The 14,228-nt window shown below is 40.4% G+C and overlaps 1 protein-coding gene across 1 annotated transcript in view; it reads left to right on the forward strand.

The window, feature by feature from the left end:
- LOC146486172 (uncharacterized) overlaps positions 1-14,228 on the forward strand; it is a 74,141-nt gene that overhangs the window by 47,971 nt on the left and 11,942 nt on the right. Inside the window, exons 13-15 of the mRNA XM_085096896.1 lie at positions 3,074-3,460; positions 3,955-4,210; positions 11,477-11,601. Of these exons, the coding sequence (XP_084953022.1) occupies positions 3,074-3,460; positions 3,955-4,210; positions 11,477-11,601 (768 nt within the window). The remainder of the gene's footprint in view (positions 1-3,073; positions 3,461-3,954; positions 4,211-11,476; positions 11,602-14,228) is intronic.

A 14,228-nucleotide genomic window follows, 5' to 3' on the forward strand; every position in this document is an offset into this window, starting at 1 on the left:
GGTTGGCTCTCGTCAGCACGGTGTAGCACAGCAAAAAGTAGAACGCCAACGCGAGTCGAGTGTTCTACCAAATGCACGTGGTAGCCGATTGCTGTCGTGTTAAGTTTTCTACGCAGTCCAGCCTTGCACAAATTTAATTCATTTATATTTTTGGCTGATTAGATCATTTACAGATCCTGCGTATACCTACAGCATTTTCGTTGTGCGGTTCCTTGCTTATAGTTTGCTTTTATGTTTTGGATCGTAGATCTTTTTAGATCCGATATGCTGTACCTTTTAACATGGTTTGGCCATGTACCTACGAAGGAAAGTTTTACTTTTCTCATTTAACTTGACGACAGCGACATGATATTTCAGTTCTTTTGTTCATTGTTCGTAGTCACGCGCTATGACGTGGACGGATGTCTGAATTTGGGCCCATCCGTAATCGGCTACCACGTGCATTTGGTAGAACACTCGACTCGCGTTGGTGTTCTACTTTTTGCTGTGCTACACCGTGCTGACGAGAGCCAACCAGCTCGAAACAGCTGTCCACGGTTGCCGCATTCCGTTGATTCTCGGTTTGGTCTCTATCATGTCGCTGTCGTGTTAAGTTTTCTACGCAGTCCAGCCTTGCATAAATTTAATTCGAATAAAGAAGTCGGTAGCAAGGAGGTAGTGTTGGCCTTTGAGCTCAAATACGTCAGCGGCAGCTTTCTGCCATGGGCGATCTGGGAGATCTGAAGGAATCTCTGGCTCGACTGCGTTGACCCATCCTTTAATAGAGGTTGGGCACTTGTTTACCACTTCCTCCAATTGCTTGCTTAAACCTGGCTACCAGACTGAGGCTTTAGCACGCTTTCTGTATTTCGCAATGCCTTGATGGGCGTCTAGTCTTCTCTTCTAAGAGCCTCTCAATTTCATTTCCTTGCCCCCCGAACCAACCAAGAGTCTTTCTGTGGGGATGGCCGAGAGTTTCCTTCCTTGCAGAGAGTCTACATGCTGGCAGTGGCTAGACCTTGCTTAGAGTCAGTCTAGAATGGAGAAGTAATACGACTCCTTCCCTCCACTAGTCTAAGGGTTAACCTTGGGTAAGTGATAGTACCCTCGTCCCTCCTTAACTAACTAAGGATACATGTCTAGGCATCGGCAGCAGAATGTCTGGTGGTGCAAGCGGCAGTAGAACTCATTCTAGATCCAATGGCACGAACACCAGATGGCATGCGGAGGAGCCTTAATTGAGGCCAACAGATGACATCAACCAGTAAGTGAGCTGCTAGTGCGGGGCGATCTCTTCGTCAAGAATGTTTGTTGCACTCCTGAGCAACACATTGTATCAGGCTTTCAGAAATAGAGAGGATGTCTAGTGGAGGCACGACACCAACTGGGTTGGAACTGTCCAAGTCGTCTTGTTTTGAGAATGGAGGAAGCCCTGTGGCGATGAAGTGAATGCGACGGCAGCAGGCTTAAGCAGCTGGGAGCTGCCAGCAGGTGCTCTGCACACAGGCGGCTCGCACTTGATGGTCGGAGCTCTAGCTGACCCCCTGAGTACTAGCTTGTTGAGGCAGCAATGCGAGTGTCCAGGCAGCCCTCTCTAGGGATAGCACTGCCTGCAATTGAAAGGGAAGCCCCTAGAAAAGGTGAGGTAAAGAAAGCAGGTCAGATCACATCTGGCTCAGACGGTCACCGTGACTTCACTTGAAGCGGTAGAAACTGTAAGACACTGTATTGACTTACGTATACAAAGTAACTTTCTAAACTTGTCCTCATTTCAAATGGCTTCAGTCTCTCTGTATCTCCAAGGTCGCAAAAAATGGTTCAGTTGGTTGTTGTTGAATGTTAATGGGCCGATTTTTTAAGTATAAGTTAGCCCTTGTTTACTGCTAATTCGCGGTTTAGACGTTGTCTTGATAGCTAACGGTTAAACGTCGTTTAAAATGCATTTTTCAAACGCGACTGAACCGTGTTTTTGCTAGTCAATGGCTAAACAATGTCTCACGAGGGCAGCCAATTTTAGCGAAGAAGAAAAACTCTTTGTCCTAGCTGGAGGAATTGGGAAGGGCATTTTCAGCTGTGGAAAATAATCGGTACATTGACGAAGAAGGCAAAGGCTTGGAAAGAAATTCTGAACAAATTCAACTCCCAAGATCGAATTGGAATCAAACGGGACATGAATCAGATTCAAACAGCACGATTGGCAACGTCGTGACTCTCCCCCCCCCCCCCCCCCCCGGAAAGGACAAGCTCCTGCTTCCCCAAATCAATGCGTAAATTAGTTGCGGACGTCATAACAGTTTCGGTTTCGCTAGAGTAGGTCTTTGGTGATTACGCAGAAGAGAGACCTAGTCCTTTCTGAAACGAAAGCGCAATCAAAAATGCTCGCTATCATATTCTTCCAAAGGGTAAAATCTGTCCCTATAAAGGCGCCGAATTTGTCGTTAATGTATATTATGTCGATTCGCTGCTATCTTAACTGTCTGTTGCGCAGTAGTCGGTCCATCTCAAATGGCTAGCCATGAAATTGCGGTTAAACCTACCTATGAGCAGGTCTAACTTCCTATTGTTCCTTATAGTCGGTGTTCAGACGCGGTCTAGGCACGGTTACAGAGAAACAACGTTTAAACAATCGGTATTTATGGCTTAAACATGGGTTAGACGACGACTTTCAAAACGCTGTTTAAACTTTGTTTAAATAATCGACCCAATGTGTTTTAAGAGAATTTGTATTCATAACATAGAGCAGTTTGGCCCCCGTGCAATGGTGGACAAAAGGGTTTGGGGTAAATGTCACATTGTATGCGATTTTGTTTGATCCGACGAAAAAGCCATGCGTGCAATCCATATTTAATTGTTGAATTGCACAAATCATTTAAAGGGGTGGGTGTTGATTGAGATTGAGAGTTTTTATTCCTGTATAAATGTTGCTGTCGCACGCATAACAGGAAATAACGTGAATGAAAATTTGTACCAAGACTTCTCTCCTAGTTGTAGGTCATTTAGTGTCATTGGAATTTGTCGTTTATGCTCGGTACTTTCATTACTGTAACATAGATTGTTGCTAGTAAGTAACAATTAGCGTCTGCCTTATTTACAGGGGGAAATTGCAACATGAAATGTTCCGCCCCAACAAAATGCGTATTTAGCTGTACATCTGGAAACTGCAAGACAGTGATCTGTGAAGCGGATACTTGTGAGCAGTCTTGTACTGGTGGCGGATGTGGCCTGGAATGTCACGGCAACAGCTGCGAGCAAAGTTGTACCAAGGGTAACTGCAATCTCCAGTGTCCCAGTGAAGCAGAAAAATGTGAACAGAGGTGTACAATTAACAAAGACCAGTGCACCATAGAGGATATTGTTCCTGACGAATGTGACAGCGTGGAGAATGGCGTATGTTATCAGTCATGTATAGAAGGAGGTTGTCAAGATATGGAATGCTTTAACTCACCACTTTATTATCATACATGTGAACAGAATTGCACTGGTAAGAATTCGTATAAATAACTCAGATACTGTTGAAGCTATACCGGGTACACTCTCTCTTTTATATACAAACGTCTACTGAGTTTTGGGGCTCAGGTAGAACGTTCTTATATTTTGGCAATTTGAGCCTGAAAACGTTCTTAAGATGTTGTTAAGTTTCCTGTTACATATATAATTTCCACAAACCAATGTGTACGCCACACCAGGAACATATCGAAGAGCATTATTCCCTGTAATGTGGTAAGTGGCCGTGTTATGGGATGTTCTTATTAAGCGGGTTAATTTGAAGGAAAATGTGTGGAGCAGGACCAAGAAAACTGTCCTTAATAAGCAGTGTCCGTAAAGCGGGATTCCTCTGAGAATTTGTCCCAAGACTTGTGTCTCAGTTGTAGGTCAGTTAGTGTCATAGGAATTTGTCGTATATGTTTGGCACAGTCACTACTGTAACATGAATTGTTGCTAGTAAGTAACAATTAGCGTCTGCCTCATTTACAGGAGGAAATTGCAACATGAAATGTTCCGCCCCCACAAAATGCGAATTTAGGTGTAGAGCTGGAAACTGTAAGTCAGTGATTTGTGAAGCGGATACTTGTGAGCAATGTTGCACTGGTGGCGGATGTGGCCTGGAATGTCACGGGAACAGCTGCGTGCAAAGATGTACCAAGGGTAACTGCAATCTCCAGTGTCCCAATCAAGCAGAAACATGTCGTCAGAGATGTATATTTAATAGAAGAAAGTGCGCTATCGAAGAGTTTTAAAACGCGTGACGTTCGCACTGTTGATGAATCCTCGAAAAGGAACACTTCACCCAGGATTTACAAGATTTTCAATGCATAGGCAATGGGTTATTATAGGAAACCCGTTTGTTCATCGTGTAGCACTGCCTTGTATTACCAGCAATAAAACAATCTTCACTTGCAAGTGTAGTTTTGGTCTCTCTTTCAATAATAATGTTCCTGTCCCCCTCCCCTTCCACATTATTCCACGTAGAGTCGCTGCACAAGTCATCGTTTAAGGAACAAAGCCCAACAGGAGTAGAAGGAATTAAAGGAAACAATTAAGGTGATTTGCGGGCAACGGGTCAACTGTTTAAAGATAGAGAAATAACCCGTGTTGTGCAGAGATGGCGCCGGTAGTGGTAAGAACACACGCCTCTTATCAGCACCTGTGGCCTGCTCAGGTTTAAATTGGGAGTCAGCGTCATATGGGTTGTGTTTGTTTGTTTGATTTTTCCTCTTTTTTCCGAACGTTTTTGTGGAGGTTTTACCAAGGGTTTTCCATCCCATCGTGTGGGTGGGTGGGGAGGGGGGAGGGGGCAGGATCTTTTCCCGCTTCCCCCAATATTTAAAAATGGGAAAATCCCTTTGAACGAGGTTGGTCACCTGGGTGTACACTTTATTACTGTTTAGGGATCTCACAAGTGCACTCAAACGTCCGGTCGAAGATCTACACTATTTCTGCATTGAGTCGGCAGAGACAGGCACAAAGTACAACCCATCCAAATTCTTTGATCGTACCACACTCGCTTGATTTAACTATAAACTCTCCAAGATATGAAAGCAGGGTGAGCCGCTATAGCCTGCGTAGCTGGCGGGTTTTTGGCGTTTGGTGACTCGCGGCAGAGCCGCGAGAAGCCGCGGGCCAGCAAACCCCAACAATACCGCCACTGCTACGCAGGCCAGAGCCACTACGATTTCCTGATTGGGTAAAAGCCATACCAAAAATATAATTTAAATAAAGACAAGAAGTCCTGTAAAGCTTTGCTCTGATCCCCAACGTTTTCTAACGCTGAAACGCTTTGGTGTGTGGGGTTATTATCAATCAAACTTTGGCCTTGTCCTGTCTGTCTTCTAACTGTAGTCGAACTTGTCGAGAAATAAAAAAACCGAAGGAATAGCATAAGTACACCCTCTCCCCTCGCTCCTCTCTCCATCCCCGACGGCTTACAACCAACAAGTCGCTGCCGGGTTGCAATCAAGAAATATAACCTCTCAACAAACAACACTGGGTGTCAAAAAAAGTTCTAAAGTTTTAGTAACTAATCAGGAAACATAAAATACAAAGCACAACAAAAAAGAAGGCGAAGAAGACAATTCAACTTTATCAGATTATATGATTTGGTAAAAAATTGTTTCTTAAATCAAAACAGGAAGAAATGAACTTAACCATCTGCTTGTTAAGAGCATAATCACAGGATGAACCTAGTTGAATGACCTTAACTCCCACGAGTCTCCTGTAGCTCAGTGGTGGAGCATCCAAACTAGTAATCGGAAGGTCTTGGGTTCGACTCCTGATAGGAGCCAGCACTTGGAATTTCTTTTTCCGAGTTTGCCTGTGTCATTACTGAATAATACATCATTCTCATAATCAGAGGAGTTCGCTAACGCTACAATAAATTCTGTGATTTGTAAATGTTTGAAGTTTGGAAATTTAGCAAAACATCTCGGCAAGTCAAGGAGTGCCCACCCCCCCTCTGGGATAACAACGAACCATCCAGGTTAGCCCAAAATTACACCGACTTTTAGCTAAACTTAGTCTGTAGGGAATACAAGAATCGAATCTTTTAAACGCTCTGTTAAAACATATTTATTTAAGAAGGCTTTTAGTTAATTATTTATTTATTTATTTTTAAATATTGTAATTTTATCGGGTAATTTTACTGGTTTTTAATTTAGTTATTAATAATATTGTAATGCGCTTTTGAGTATTTTTATAGAAAAAAGCACAATATAAGTATTAAATATTATTAAATATCATATTATTATTATTATTATTATTATTATTATTATTATTATTATTATTATTATTATTATTATTATTATTATTATGATTGGTTTAAGTTGTATCTAAACAATCGTACCCAGAAATGTGTCGTCAATGGTTCGCTGTCCAAAGTCTGTTCTCTGGGCTGTGGCGGTCCCTCAGGGAACTATCGTAGGCCCTCTTCTATTCTTGATCTACATCAATGATTTGCCAAATTGTTTATCGTTCTGCCAACTTACACAAACTTACCCAGAAAACGACCGTATCAAGAAATGCTGATCAAATTCAAAGACAATGATCTTTGTTTAGCATCGCAAATACGGCCATAAAAGGAGATTTTGAAACAATAGCTTTAGCGCCAAACAAAGGCTTATTAATTCAGGAGGGAGATTCAAACTCGCTGTTATTACAATAGCGAAATTCACGAGGGAAATTCAAAAATAGCCGATGACTGCACGAGTTCGAAATTTGCATATTTGGCGAAAGCGTCGTGTGGCAAGTGAAAGCGTGATGGTTTTAAGACTAACACCTCTTCTTTAAGAGCCGCGCTAGCAACCGATGCTTTTGTTTTAAGACTAAGTGACAACGACCACATTGATCCTTTTCATTCATTCGGTCTAATCGGGCGATTTTTCGAAGACGAAGCCTTTTGTTTCCTTTCTTTTTTTTATGAGTAAGGTAAGTTAGTTTTGAAATTCGCAACTCTTGACCAAGTGAAACCATCGATAAAAGCTTTTAATCACTGTTTTGCGGCGTTGTGCTGCGCGCTTTTATCAACTGATCCAAAATCGTATAAAAGAACTTAGCATTTCCAGGTTTCTTGCTTGCAGGGGTCAATAACAATAATAGTAAACCTACCGCAACTTTCCAAACCCCTCTCCCCTAGTGCCGCTAATTTGACACGCCGACAATTTTGTGACGATTTGAAATTCATCTTCGCCGAGTCTCGGAACAATTCCCTAAGCGCAATAAACAACAAAAGGCTTTTGTTTGGACTTGTGAAGACGAATTTGATTCACTACAATGGACCATTTCTTGATACGACTAAAACCGAGTTTATGTTAATTGATTTTAGACAAAAGCTGAGTACATTATCTGAATCCCTTGAACTTTCGATAGATAATGTTCCTTTATTAAATTCTCAGCCTCGGGTATTGCATTTCTAGCGTTCTGATTGGCTCACTAAATCCCGGTTATCAGCTCATATAGCGTAGTTTGACCTTATATGGAAAACGATTGCCCGAGGTGTCGCTAAGCTAAAAACTTTTTTGGGCGGGAAGCGAAAGTTTCTTCGGAAAAATGGAGAAAAATAAAAGAAAAGAAAAGAAATACCAGCCAATGACAACAATAAAAGCCACAAAGTTCGGCATGACACTATTTAATTGTACGTATCTCTTAAGTTTCTTTTAAAATCAGAAAAATTGCACGATTTTACGATTACATAACAACAAAAACAATAACAACCGGTTACCTTCAAAAATTTCAGGATGGCTTGCAAATCCTGGCGGTAAGAGTTTAAAACCGATCGAAGAAATATCTCAAGAAGAGCTTAATGCCTGCCTTTCCGTTTCTACGCATTTATGAGGACTCCAGTTACTAAAGTTCATCCATAAAATCCGTACGAGCGGCGGCCATAATGTTCGTTTCCGTCGCTCGGCACCACTCAGCAAAACATTTGCACAAATGTGCACAGCTAGTACGCTTCTCGATAAGCTTGAAGTTTAAAAACTTGCAGTGAATGCTTGTCTCAGTGAGGTTGTACCTCGTACACTTGGACTCGGCTTGCCTTAAGTGTTTTAAAACGTCTGCGAGGAATTCAGTTCAGCATAAAAGAAGCCGTCCTTGATCCCTTCCTTCGCTCGGCACCACACAGCAAATTTTTGCTCAAATGTGCTCAACTATCACGCTTCTCGATTAGCTGGATCTTCAAAGGCACTTAAGTGCTTGTCTCAGAAAGGTTGTTACTTGTACACTTGAACGTATCTTGAATTTGAGATGTCTGGCTTTGTCCGATCTACTTCGCTTTCGAGTTTTCATTCAACTCCGTTTGCAATGAGCTGCGCGTGTCATGTGATCATTAAGTTTCGCGCCCAAGTCAACATCCGGTCGTTTTAATTTAAAAGAAATTTTTACTTAAAATTAAATCCTTAAAACTTCAACATCAATATCCAAACGGGGAGAATTTAATAAAACAATTATTCCATTCGCGCTTGTTGGATATGAGATTGGTTATAGCCAACTCGGTGCTTAGCGCCTCGTTGGCTATTTACCATCTCATATCCAACGCGCGCTCATGGAATAATTGTTAAATAAAACAAGTTTCCTCTACTAAATCACTTGGGATTCTTATTGATGATAACATGACATGCAATAGTCATATCGACAAACTATCCAAAAAGATTGCCTCCGGCATTGGTGCCATAAAGCGAATTAAACCTTTTGTTTCGCCAGAAATACTGCATTACATCTACAATGCCTTGGTACGACCCCATTTCGATTATTGTAGTATTTTCTTAGGAAATTGCGGCAAAGCGCTTTCAAAATAATTACGAAAACTGCAGAATGGTGCTGCTCGCATTTTGACGTCCTCCTCCTATAATGCTGACCCTGGGTATTTGTTACAACAACTTGGTTGGAAAGACCTGATTGCCCAGCGTCAAATTCAAGTAGCTTTAATGGTGTTCAAAGCTCTTAATGATCTGGTTCCTGAATACTTATCCTCTATGTTTACTGAGCGCAGTACACCAGGCTATGTCTTAAGGGACTCTACAAACAAATTAAATGTCCCTTTACCAAGAACTAACTACCTAAAAAAGAGCTTTCCGGTTACAGAGGTGCAACTCTCTGAAACAGTCTATCCTGCAGTCTTAGGCAAGTGAAATCTCTAAATCATTTCAAGCAATTGCTAAACCATCCTTTTAGATACACGGCATTCATGGAAAATAGGTGTAGTTTAGTGTAATAATGAATAAGACTTTTCAGAAACATTTATTGTTATTAAATATTATAATGTAGTTGTATTTTATATTGTACCAAAACCTGATGGATTTTTACCGTGTTAAAAAAAGTAAAGTAAAGTAAATAGGACATTTTCTCTATGGCGTCATTTTACTACAACTACCAGAATCCTTCTGGTTTTAGTTTTCTCATGCTAATTAGAGCTATTGTTCTTTGCTGTCCACTAGGATTAAAAGAATTTGAATTTGAAAAGGAGAGCGAAATGAATTCTGGTAGTTTTAGTAAAATAACGTCATCATGAAAGTGGCCTACTGGCGCCCACTAATCACTGAAAACCATTAATCGCGGGACTTCAGAAGAGGCACGGTAGGTAGAATTACAACTTTATTCAGTTCCTTTTAATTTCATGTCAGGGGTTCAAATTTCCTACACTTGCTCACTCTACGACAACAGAAGGTGTCATAAGGGAGTGGTCTTATCGAATAATACGCTTTACGTTTTCTAGTCTGATTTTCTAGTCTGATGCTCCAAGCATGTAGTATCGTTCGACGGTGTCGATAACAGCCCGATTTACAGGCCAGTGAAGATGGCTATTGGTCGTTTCCAATCTAGTTGTGGCTTAACAATCAAACTTTTATCGATTTGGCCACTGACTTCACGATTGATTTTCCGTTATAAAAGAAAAGGTAACAAAGGCCTCATCGTAGTTTCATCAGTTGATATTTTGGACATTTACAGTTCAATGCATGACCCATGTATTGACATCCACTCATTCTAGAATCGGTTGTTAGACATTTGAAGAGCAGAACACATCTTGATCTGCAAAAATACGAACACTTGGATGAAAACTCTGCTGCACGTAGGTCTGAGGGAATATATTAAGATAATGATACGAAGTTTAGTGACGGGTGTGATGCGCTGAATTCTACGAAAAGTTTGTAGTTCAATCTGATCAGCGGTAAATGGGCAATGACGAGGTAGAACTTTCGGCAAAACATCCATCGCGTCTTTGCGTTCAGGTGTAACGTTTCTTGAATTTTCTGAGTTCGTGCAATGCTCTGATAGCAAATTACAAACCCAAAAGTTTTTTTATTGACTTGGAGAGATTGTCGTTTTCACTTGATTAGGAAATTAGGCAAAAGAGAATAACACTCAAATTTTAATTTCTTTACTGAGGTGTCAAGAACGCTGCTATGAAAACACAAAATCGCTTCCCATTTCAAAATGAGTAGAACCAAATATTTCTTTTCCAAAACTTACAATACAAGCAGAGATTGTTAATATTGTGGCGGCCAAACTTTCTACAGCTGACGTTGTTCCCACGCTTAGCCCATAAGATTCATGAAGTAATCTTCTGATGAGTGGCTCTTCCTGGCGCTACTAATGGCGTATCTCCTAGTCAACGGCTTTGGTGCGTCCTTTAAGTAGAAACCCAAAACCAGAATAGCTACATTTCGTGACTAGTTAGCATTCAAACAAAACTTAAAACCAATCTGCTGATCAAAATGATGACACCTTTAAATGCGACAGGATTCACATATTGCTATTCAGGATACATGTTTTATTGATCCAGCTGAGTTGTTTTCACTTATTGGAATTTAAATCATCGTAATAGTTTCGTGGGAACTACTCAAAACCCCAGAACATGTTCACGTATGTTGATTAAACAAAAAAAGATTTTGCCTAGTAAATGAAAATAAATCAAGTAATCGACCCAAAACGGTGGAGGCTAATGTCACACTGCAGACTATGTCTATCATATGCAGTTGATAATGTTATAAAACGGCGGTGTCCATTTAAAAACGTGCGCTGAAGTGACATTAAAATCTGACTTTAAAAATTGGCTTTAGCTAGTAAAGTGACCTGTACGTAGCCTCACAATCCATTTCCATCCGGGCCATTCGTAGCTAAAGACACTTAGTAATTGCGGTTTAAGAAATCTGGCAAAGCAAACCTTAAATTTATTTTACATGTTCATTGGTGCAAGTATGGTCGAATTTACCTTTTGAAAGAGTCACTGAACAAAAGCTGACATTTCCTTTGCCCAAGGGCTGAATTAATCAATTTTACAAAAAACGTTTTTAAATTAAAAAATTCACAAGTATATTGTATAAAAGTATCAATAATAATCTACTGATTTTTCTACAGTTTTACTTGGAATTTGCGCTTGTAAAAAACACACATCTATGATTAGTTTTCACGCACACGTTTCTCACTGCAGACGATTTACGCCGAGAATGAAAACAACAATGCAGATGCTGTTGACGCTCTTTTTCGTTGTGAACAATGCTGTGGCAATTGTCCCAGAAGAGTGTGACAGCTTAGACAATGGAGTATGCGAGCAGAATTGTATAGCAGGAGGCTGCGACTTGGAGTGTTTCAATTCCGAAGATTACCATTCGTGTAAACAATATTGCACTGGTGAGTTTCCTAAGTTATTAATCGATCTATTAACCCCTTAACTGGCAATTTCCTTGGACTCTTTTTGCCAATAGGCCAATGTTATGACGGCGAGGGATTCTAGTAGTTGTAGGCAAATGAAAATATCCTACTTTCTGGAAGTAGACGATCTAAACGGATTAAGTAGTTCTTATGAAGGTCTCCCTAGAAATTTGTGCTGCTCTAAAATACCGAGGACTCGAGTTGTCTTGTGACATCACCAATTTAAACCCTTGTTGTTTTGTCAGCGAGCACGTCCCGTCAAGCTTAGTCTCCCTCGCGGCCAATCTTTGTCTTGCTACGCAACGTTCCTCCGAGTGATGAGACAAAAAACGGCTATGAGTGGAATGAATGAATGAATGAATGAATGAATGAATGAATGAATGAATGAAACCTTTATTTAAAACCGGTAAAAGTATCAGTATAACAATAGAAAATGAAGAAATTCATCTTAAGTATAATTTTCTATTTACTGGTTTACATATTTGCCGTGTGGGAGTCCGATACAGAGAGCCATTTATCAATTCTTCTCTTGAAGTTGCGTAGAGATGTTGCAGTGCGGATATCCTCAGGAAGATCTTTCCAAAGAGAAGCTCCGCTATAACTGAAACTACGCTCCAGGTAGTCAGTTCTCGGTTTCGGCAAGTACAATTTTTGACTTGCGTCACGAAGATTAAAGGACAAAGTTCTCGGAGTGAACATGTTACAAAGATAATTTGGGGCGAGCTTATTAACGCATTTGTACATTAAATTTGCTTTTTGCTTCGTTCTTCTAACGAATAAGTTGTCCCAGCTGAGAGAGTTAAGAAGATAGCTGGAGTTCGTATTATAACTTGATTTAGTAATTACTCTGGCAGCGCGATTTTGTAGTTTTTTTAGTTTCTCACTCAGCTGTTGAGACAAGCCATCCCAAACAACACTGCAGCAATCAAACTGTGGTTCGATAAGACCTTTGTATATTTCAATAGCGGTGTGCATTGAAATAAAAGGTCTGACTTGCTTAAGTACACCGATACTGGAAGCGACTTTTTTTGAAATCGCGTGTATGTGCTCCTTACAGGATAGGTTTTCATCTATGTTCAGTCCGAGAGCTTTGCTATTATCTGTTTGGTTTATTTTGACGCCCTCTACATTAAAATTTATTGTTTTGTCATTTAAAGACTGCAGTTTTTGGCGTGAGCTAATGACCATAAACTCAGTTTTTCCCACATTGAGGCCCAACTTGTTAGCTCTGTGCCAGAGATTAATGTGTTTCAGTTCAGTATTGATTTGGGTCTCAAGACCAAGCATGTCAGGTGCAGCAAAGGTAACATTCGTGTCATCAGCGTGAACTACACATTCTAGGGGAGCCAAGGCTCAATCAATTTGGTACGTCATTTATATAGATCAAAAAGAGTAGAGGGCCAATTATTGATCCTTGGGGAACACCAAAGTTTAAAGGGGTTGCACTGGAGAGGTGATTGTTTACATTGCATCGTTGTAAACGATTTGTTGGATAAGACTTAAACCATTTCAGTGCATCTTGATCCACCCCATATTTAGCAAGTTTTTGCCAGATGATTTCGTGATCTATAGTGTCAAAGGCTTTCTTTAAATCAATGAAAATTACACCATTGAGTAGACCTTTGTCAACATTGACACACCAGTTGTAAATCATTTACATTTAGATAATTATATAGTTGGTCATAGATACTTTTTTCCAAAGATTTTGGCCACAGCAGGTATAACGGATATAGGCCGATAGTTGTTTAACAGGATCCAGTGTTGGATCCAGTGTTAAAGATAGGTGTTACTTTAGCCAGCTTCCAGTCGGAAGGGTAGATACCAGTCAGTAGTGATTGATTAAATATACACGTTAAAGAAGGCGCGACGACATCAGCGGCTATTGTTAACAGTTTGCATGGAATATTGTCAAGACCAGTGGCCTTCCCTCCATCGATACCTTTCACGAAGTTGATGACCTTTTGGACATTGATCCTTTCGAAAGAAAATACCCTGTCAGAGGATTTCACATAGTAAAGCAGATCAATGTCTACAGTAGGAATTTCACGGGCTAGAGCCGATCTGACCAATACTAGGAAAATGGTTGTTAAACACCTCTGCTATGTCTTCGGGTGAAGTAAAGACTTGATGCCCTGATTTAATCTGAGATACTTTAGTAGATTTGCATTGGCGAGATTGAAGGTCATTGATTAACTACCATGTTTTACGTGGATCACATTTACTTGCGTCCAATTTCTCCAATTTGCGTTTGGCATTCTTAATTGAGTTATTTACGTTATTTCTTGCGTCAGTAGTATGTCCCGAATGGATAGACAAATTTTATTCATGTATTCAAATAGATTCAGGGGTCACCTAAACCGGTTTTAAGCGTTGAATGAGTTGACATGACATTAGGTTGATATAGGGAAGGGTTTAATGAGATGCAAGCCATCTAGGTGGAAGAGGGGTTTAATGAAATGCAAGTGTGGGTAGAAAATGGAGATTGTTGATTATTAGTCAAGTGTACTGTGCTCTGGTGATACGTTTCCGCCCAACCAGCCGGGTGATGTAGCAAATATATAGGGAAAGAAACAATGGATAAGTTGAGAACCAATGACAAACCACTG

This window comes from Pavona decussata, unplaced genomic scaffold, assembly GCF_977016875.1.
Source record: "Pavona decussata unplaced genomic scaffold, jaPavDecu1.1 SCAFFOLD_21, whole genome shotgun sequence".
Lineage (NCBI taxonomy): Eukaryota > Metazoa > Cnidaria > Anthozoa > Scleractinia > Agariciidae > Pavona > Pavona decussata.